The sequence below is a fragment of the Rhea pennata genome, chromosome 4 (assembly GCF_028389875.1).
Source record: "Rhea pennata isolate bPtePen1 chromosome 4, bPtePen1.pri, whole genome shotgun sequence".
NCBI lineage: Eukaryota > Metazoa > Chordata > Aves > Rheiformes > Rheidae > Rhea > Rhea pennata.
The window spans coordinates 9636021-9644695 of record NC_084666.1 but is presented as its reverse complement, the minus strand read 5'-3'; the positions used below and the strand labels follow the sequence as shown (position 1 = coordinate 9644695).

The 8675-nt window shown below is 36.2% G+C and overlaps 1 protein-coding gene across 1 annotated transcript in view; it reads left to right on the top strand.

The window, feature by feature from the left end:
* The first annotated feature begins 1856 nt into the window (after window positions 1-1856).
* Window positions 1857-8675, top strand: part of POLN (DNA polymerase nu) — a 96676-nt gene continuing 89857 nt past the window's right edge. The window contains exons 1-2 of the mRNA XM_062574633.1: window positions 1857-1989; window positions 5733-5788. Coding sequence (XP_062430617.1) covers window positions 1857-1989; window positions 5733-5788 — 189 coding nt within the window. The remainder of the gene's footprint in view (window positions 1990-5732; window positions 5789-8675) is intronic.

Sequence of the window (8675 nt, the reverse complement as noted above, 5' to 3'; positions counted from 1 at the left end):
ATATAACTTGAAAATACTGCATGTCTTTAACTTACTGGTTGGATTTTGTGCTGCTTAATCCTATACATCACGTTTATTATTAAATGTTAAATCCTACAGTATAAGGTCGGTGTTGTCGCTACTTTACTCAAACCAACTCAGACTGCCTTTTCTTATGCATGTTGTCTGTTTTGTGTTTAGTCTGCTAGGTTCTGATTTTGATATGCTGCCTGAATTTGGAGACTGGTTCTTAGCTTGGAAAGCTTGAGGAACATTTTTATTTTTACCCTGTGCAGGACAGAAATGTTGCTGTTTTATAATAAGAGTTAGGAAAAGGTGGGTATGGGGAAAGATTATACTTTTGACTCCTGTAATCTCAGGGAAAGGAAAGCCATTCTCTCCCCTTTTCCCCCTTTGCATACTTATTGTCAAATAAAAAATCAACCTGCACCCTACAGTGCACTGTTTTGCCCAACAAAATTATATTTCTAGATCTAGTATTTCCAAAATCACTATATTCTTCAGTAGTCTCCATGAAAGTCAATTCCTTGTGACTTCGCATCATGCAGTATCTACCACTCCTAGGATACCTCCCTATTTTACTTTGTTTAGGGTTCTTAAATGCTGTGCTATTCATTAAAGGCCTGGCACAATGCTAGTCTTGGGATTTTCCCCTATCTGGGACTGGTTGCTGCTAGTAATATGCTAGTCACTAACAAGAATTGAGATGCTCTTCAGCTTCTACAACATCCAGTCTCCAAATGAGAATCAATTTGTAAGTTAGGACTATTATAGAGAGCTTTGGGACAGACCTTGTGTATATAGGTCCAAACAGACAATTTTGTATTGTTTGAGCTAGATGCATGCTGACCAATACTAATGCAGCTTTATAGGTATAACTGTTTGAATTCAGATACAAGTGTCTGTATGTAAATATTCAAACTTCTGATCTACCTGTTGTCCTGAGCTAAGAAAAAATACTTCTCTGTGAGCAGAGAGAAATATTGTCTGCTGCTTGATGGTTGAACTTAATCCAGTGTGCAGATACACTGTCAAGTGAGAGAAGCACAGAGTAAAAAGTGAATAATTACAGCCCTGTATAGAAATAATTTACTTAACAACTGTTGGTAGAGCAATTTACTTTTGTACAGGTTGAGCCCTATAAGAATTTTTAAAATGTTAGGTATCTTGTGTTTGTGGTAAGTCTTATGTGTTGATCTAGCTCTATAAGGTCAACACTCATCTGTATGGACATCTTTAATTCTCCCAAATGTCTTGTATCTAGAGGCTATTCAGTTACCCTGTATGCAAGTGTTAGAGTATGACTACAGGTAAACTGAAAAATAAAGTGTTACTAAAAAAGGGTAAAATGCAAGGCAGTAATGGCAGTAAAAACTTAGAGACTTAAGTGTTGTTAAGCTATTTCTTAAATTGACAAATGATCTATAACTACTTCAATATTTTTAAATTAGTACTTGATTATATCAATGACAATTTAAGAAATAGTCTTTTCCCTAGAAAACACATCACTAATTTAAAAAAAAATACTTACCTCTGAATATCATGATGGTAACTGTTCTTTGTTTCATCTTTTGATAGTGCTAATTTTTTTTGCAACAATTATTTCCTGAAGCTACAAAATTATTTCCTCATAACTCGAGCAACATTTTTATAGTGCTCCAACACTGGAGCACAAACCAATGACACAGTAAATGTATGCATACACTAAAAATAGACTTGTTTAAAAACATTGTATGTGGGGAGGTGTATTTCAGAAATAAACTATTATTAATTCTTATATAAGTGACTATATTTTGTGGCTCTAATATTTTTGCATAATTCATGTGTGTATTCTGTGTTTAGGTTTAATCATAAAAATGGAGCATTACACATCACATGTAGGATGTGAGATTTCTAAAGTGCCTTTATCTGATATTGCTCTGAGGATTATGTCAGCTTTGCGGTCTATTCCTGTAGGAGAAGCTCAGACTAGCAGAAAAAATTATCAGAGTGAGTAAAACTTAGTCTGTTTAAATGTTTCTATTTTCAGTTGAAAAAACAGAAACTGATTCCAAAGATTTTGAGCTATAATTGTAGCTGAGAGATGACAAAATTAGATAGATTTAACAGTAAGACTTAGTACTAGGTCTTCAAAAGTTAAAAACATTCACTATGTGCAAATTATTTTAACAAAATTGTATTATATCCTGATATAATGAGTTTCTCTCACGCTCCTCAAAGTGTTCATTCCTTTCCCCCCTTGTATCCCATCCCACAACTTGGCATTTAAGTAGTAGCAGTAGTATTTGTATACCTTGAATGTACACTTGGTCATGGATGGTAAATTGAAATACAGATGGTTCCAGGGTACTTCACTTTCCTAAGATTAGACTGTGTCTACTAAATGCTAGTTTAGCTGTAATAATTCTTTTTAGGGACTCTGATTTTTTAGTGGACCTTAGCAAGCTGATTTAATTCACTCTGTAGATATTAAGGTATTAAGAAATACTAGTAATCATCGTTTTCTAACTTCCTGAGGATTTTTGATCTTTGCTCTGTAAATCCCGCATGTGGGTTTAAACTCAAAAGAGGTTTTGTACAAGCTTCTCTACTTTAAGCAACCTATCTATAGATACTCTTTTTTATTAAGAACATTTTAAATGTTACTGGGATTCTGTGGAGTTTCAGACAATACCCAACTGTATTTAAAACAAACAAAGCAACCCCCCCCCCAAAAAAAGCTTTTAGGTTCACAAGTGTTAAAAAATGAATTAAGCTGTAATTGTTTGAGAAGTACACTGGGACTTTTCTGATCATTACTGCTATGTCAGTGCAAGGACCTAGGATATAGTTAGTACCCCCAATTTCACTGTTTCTTTCTTCCTAACTTTTTATTGCTACGCACAATAAAACTAGATGACAAGTTCAAACTGTGAACTATCTACTAAATTAAATGTTTGTTAACAATTTGGACTGGGTATTTAAAGATCACTAGAAAAGCTGGGAACTTGTAAGATGCCTGTGAAGTGTCTAGACTCATGTCTGTTCTTTAAATGCACATTCATTAGTAAAGCATAGCCTAGAGCTCCCTGTGAAATTATAGGAAGAAGAGCTAATGAAAGTCCCAGTGGTAGAGCAAATTAGGTAGTGTTAGAAGTGCCTAAGCAGGTCTTTGAGCAAAGTCTAACATCTTAGAATGTAATGGATACTAGGAACATCTTGCAAGGCAAATTTTTAAATCTCAGTTCTATATATTTCATAGTCTGTCAGTCTGGGAGTCCTGGAAAGAAGCAAAAATCTAACTTTCATTATGTGCTTAATTTCAGTAGTCTGTTTTAAACTATATTCTAAAAATTATTTGGTCAACTAGATTTAAGTCCAGCATTTATTCCTGTGTGCCTGGTGTTCATTGCTGCCTAAGTTTTACCTAAATAACAGTTCAGACTTGTCTTTTAATAACAGAGTATTAGATTAGTGGAACCTGATGGTATAGCAGTGAAAAGGTAGTAGCTGATTGCTGTGTGAATCAGTAATTTACATTTGACAGTATGTGTTTTTGTAAAAATGATACATTTGGACCAAAAAAATTGAGATTATTTAACAGAAAATGAGACTTCATTTCTGACTTTCTGACTTAATTGCTTTTTACTTCTCTTGCCATCTTGTTGATTTCCCCTCCCTGTTTTTCCTGTTCGATGTTTTCTGTTTTACAGCTATGAACTCTACTGTGTGATACCTATTTCGGGGTTATATTGTCTGCTCTTGATCTATTAACTCCTTGTCAAGCTGAAAAAATGGATTTTTTTTTTTTGAAAATACCATGAAGGTATCTAGTATCTTTAGCCAAATGAGCTTGCTGTCATCTTTGTGGTTCTTCTAAGTCCTTATTTACTGGGGAGTGAAAGAACAGTGTAAGCATTTAGTGTTGCAGCATGTCACATGACTTTTTTGTTCTTGTTTTCCATTTAGTAATTACTTATGATTGTTTCTGGCATACAGGCATAAGAACAAATGTATAATTTGAATTGCTTTTAGGAATAGCTATAGCTAATTAAAAAGTGGATCTAGATGGAAAAATTTTACACTTCCTTAAAAAAAAATACATGGAGTTGGTCTGTTTCAGACTGTATTGAACTATATTTTATTGATAGAATCTTTAAAGATTAAATTCTACTTACTAGAAAAAATCCTAATTGTCTTTAAATGATAAATACTGTGTTCAAATAGAAAAAATGCCTGTGACATTGTAATAGTGGATGAAATTCTATGGTTATCTTGGCAGTAGTGCTTGTAATAGGCCCATCCAGCCTTAAAAATGAGTTTGAAGGCAGGAATGGGTTTCTACTGCCATCTGGTGATACTTTTTCATAAATGAAAAGTTGGAGGTTGCCTAAGTATTTAGATACATGTCGTGTGGAATACTGTGTGCTGAAGGAGATAAATGTGATTCTTATTGTCTCTGTAAGCTGAATTTATGAAAAGAAATCTAGATGTGATGAAATTAAAAGCATTGAATGTAAACTGAGCTACTATGCTCAGTTTACTTTGTACAGTAGCTGGCATTGTTAAATGTCTTGTGAAGAAAAATATCTAAAATATTTGAAGCTACAGATACAGATACACTATATCTGTTATTTTGAAAGCTTAGGTTAGAGATCTGAGCTGATTACAATTACGAATAACTGATTATATGCATACACCAATATGAACTTACATATAATATAAAGTAATAAACCTAGTTTATTCTGGAGACTAAACTAAATAGTCTTTTAAAATCTTTTTTAGTCTTTTAAGTAGAAGGTCTTGGTTTGCATTGCCAAAACTTTAAAAATTCAGTAAATGGGAATAAATTCCCTTGCACTTTCTTTGATGTCGGTCATCAGCACATTTGAAATGTTTGGTTTCACAGTATGACTTGCTGCTGGTAATGCAAATTTTGTAACTGAAAGAGCAGTGGAATATTTTACTCTGTGTGCACCAGGAATCAGAAGGGGACAAAATTCATGTTTTTCCAGTGAGGTTTCTTTTGACTGCACAAGAAAAGAAACTGGAGATAAAGAAATTCTAACTAATTCCAAATTTTGGAGGAGCTTGCACTACTTAAGAGTTCTGTTTATCCCTCCTCTTCCTCTTCTCCTATTGAGTTTCTAACTACTGCCATACTGTTACCCTTTGTTCTTTTATTCCAGCCTTTACTTGCTGCTAGAGGCCACTTGGAAGTGTTGATGGCATATCCTAGCCATTTTGTTGAGCAGGGTTCAGAGTCCTGAGGTTCTTTTACAATGGTTTCCTTAAACTGCTACAGCAGGCTGCTTTCAGGGCTGGAGGCTATGCATCTCTGGCAGTTTAGTGCTGTGCCCAAACTAACAATTGTGCTGGGGCCAGGGCTATTTCTCAGGCCTAGCATTGTTAGCTATCTGGTTTCTTGCACAGTATATTAGCTTTCTGTAATTTTGATATGTCTGAATTCCCCTTGCTCTCGGAGAGAGACTCTTCTGAATGCTAGGAAAACAATGTTTGTCTGCTTTGTAGTAAAGTATTTTTTTTTCTTAATGGAGAAAGAACACATTTTTGTATATGCATGTTTAAGAACTTAAGGGCCATTTTGAGCATAGGAAAACAGTTGCCATGGAAAACTTGATTGCAAATATTTTGTTTGATAAAAGTGTAAATATTGTAACACTGAATGTAACCTCAATTATGTGCTTTGCTGTCACCTTCTCCTATATTATGTTTTCCATTTTTTTAAAAAGGTATAGAGAAGACAAAGGAAAATAAACTAGGTGATGCACATCTGGAAAATGAAAAGGCAAGTTGTTAGGCATACTGTAAGACTGAAGAAATCACTAAAACACTGTTTTTATAGAAGGCTTTACTCTTTCCTAACAAGATATATCACTGTGCTTTGTGCATACTCATGGTTCAGATAAAAGCTTTTCTCTATTGTCTTATCTTGCCCTTGGCATCGGTATACCTGTGAGAGTCCTGGCTGCACTTCTGTTGTCATTTTTGTAGGAAGTTAGTCTGTTCTGACAAGCTGATCAGAAATAAACGAGGTAACCACACTTAGATAGTTATCAGGGTTTGAAAATGTTCTTAAACTTCTGTCACTGAAAAATCACTGACACTCCAAAAAAACTTTTGTGAAATGCAGCAGGCTTCTTTTCACAGTAATGCGCAAGTAGCTTATGTTTTGTGAACTGTCATCTCACATCATCCATAACTGATATGATCCGTGTGGCGTACAGCAGAGTGATTAGATTCTGTGGACTTTGCATAACTTCTAAATCAGTACATCATTTAGTATAATAAATGCCCTGATAGAAGCTGCGTAAGTGAAGCTAAAGCGTTATTTTATTTACTGGATATAACCCTATAGGAAATCACTATTTTTGTCCTTCATTAACAAAAGGAGAATATTTTTGTGAAAAAATAAGCTTAAGGAATAGATACAACATATCTTTAAAAAAAAAAAAAGAAGAAAACTTGTATGTTTTCTTTTGTATGTAAGATGAAGCTTTTTAAGCTATAATTTTGCAGCAGGGGGGTTGTAGCACCGTAAGTCCAAGTTCCTTTCATAAGAGTGGACTAGTTGCTTAATAAATATAAAATGAACTAATTTAAAGAGCTAATTCACTTGAAAACTGAGCTCATAGTACAAAGTTTATTTTTTGCTGAATCATATCCCTTGAATTGGTATAATGGGCATGCAAGAGCCAGCCTAAGAATGGGAATGGATAATTGGGGCAGCACCAGCTTAGGCTCTGATTGTAAGATCACAAGGAACACTATACGTATGCATGATGCTGAGACGAAAAATCAACTATTTCACAAAACAGTGAAATTTCCTAAAGAACTCACAAGATTAATTTGCACAGAATCAAATCAAATTCAAAATCTACCTGCTCTGACTGAGGCTATAATCTTTCAGGGTCATTAAAAGGTAGATAATTCACTACAGAAGTGCTTAATTTCCAAAAAGGAAAAAAAAAAAAAAAAAAAAAGAAATGAAAATCGTTTTAAAAGAAACAATAGGGAATTCTCTTTCCTCCCCACTCAGAGCAAGCTTTGGAGGTAGTGTGGGGATTTATTGAAAACAGAATGTTGGAGGCTTAGAACAAATTCATAGTATCTGCCAAGAGGAAAAAAAAAAGCTAAGCAACAAAATGGAGAGAAGTGTAAGAAATATCATGTGAAAAGCTGAATTCATCAGAATTTGTTCTTTTATGGTTGCCTCATTTGAGTAAGTTAAATATAAAACCACAACAGTATAGTCCAAATAAGGAGGACTTGATTTTGAGGATTTGAGAATTTGAGGAATAACTTGGAATAAACGTAACTAATAATACCTCTTCCCCGCCTCCTCACTTCCCCTAACCACCCCAAAATGTGTCAGAAGTAGAAAGCTTGCCAGCACCTGCAAGACCCGTTACATGATCAAAGCGTAAAAGATTATTCACGGAAGATACAGCTATATATATATATATCCCTAAATCGTTGAATACACATTTCTCTTGAGAAAAAACAGTAAGGTTGCCATTTCGGAGTCCTTGTTTATAGAAACCAAGACAAATGGTCTGTCTCAGCTGAAGTGGGTGTAGAAGAAAGTAGCAAAATAAACAAATTATCAAGACCGGTATTATACCAAGGAAATTGCTAAAGGAAATCAAGGATGAAGACACTGAATCATAACAGTAGCATGTAATTTCTTCCTTAATCACAGAATGGTTGAGGTTGGGAGGGACCTCTGGAGATCTTCTAGGTCAATTCCCCCTGCTCAAGCTGGGGCACCTAGAGCATGTTAGACATTATCGTGTCCAGGCGGGTTTTGAATATCTCCAAAGGAAGAGACTCCACAACCTTTCTGGGCAACTTGTTCCAGGGTTCTGTCACTCTCACAGTAAAGAAGTTCTTCGTTATACTGAGGTGAAACTTCCTGTGTTTCAATTTGTGTCTGTTGCCTCTTGTCCTGTCACTGGGCACCACTGGAAAAAGTCTGGCCCAATCATCTTAACATCCTCCCTTAAGATATTTGTAGAAATTGATAAGATCCCCTCTCAGTCTTCTCTTCTGCAGCTGAACTGGCCCAGCTCTCACAGCCGTTCCTCATAAGAGAGATGCTCCAGTGCTGTAATGATCTTTGTAGCCCTTTACTGAACTCTCTCCAGTAGCTCCATGTCTCTCTTGTGTTGGGGAGCCCAGAACTGGACACACTACTCCAGATTGTGGCCTCACCAGGGCTGAGTAAAGGGGCAAGATCACCTCCCTCGACCTGCTGGCAACACTCTTCCTAATGCACCCCAGGAGACCACTGGCCTTCTTGGCTACAAGGGCACATTGTTGGCTCGTGGTCGACTTCTTGTCCACCAGGATTCTGAGGTCCTTCTCTGCAGAGCTGCTTTGTAGCAGGTCAGCCCTTAGTCTGTACTGGTGCCTGTGGTTATTTCTCCCTGGGTGCAGAACTCTGCACTTTCCCTTGTTGAATTTCATGAAGCTCCTCTCTGCCCAGCTCTCAAGCTTGTCCAGATCTCTTTGAATGGCAGCACAGCCCTCAGGTGCGTCAGCCACTCCTCCTAGTTTTGTAGCATTAGCAAACTTGCTGAGGAGGCACTCTGTCCCTTCACGCAGGTCACTGATGAAGAAGTTAAACAAGACTGGACCCAAGATTGAGCCCTGGGGAACTCCACTAGCTGCCA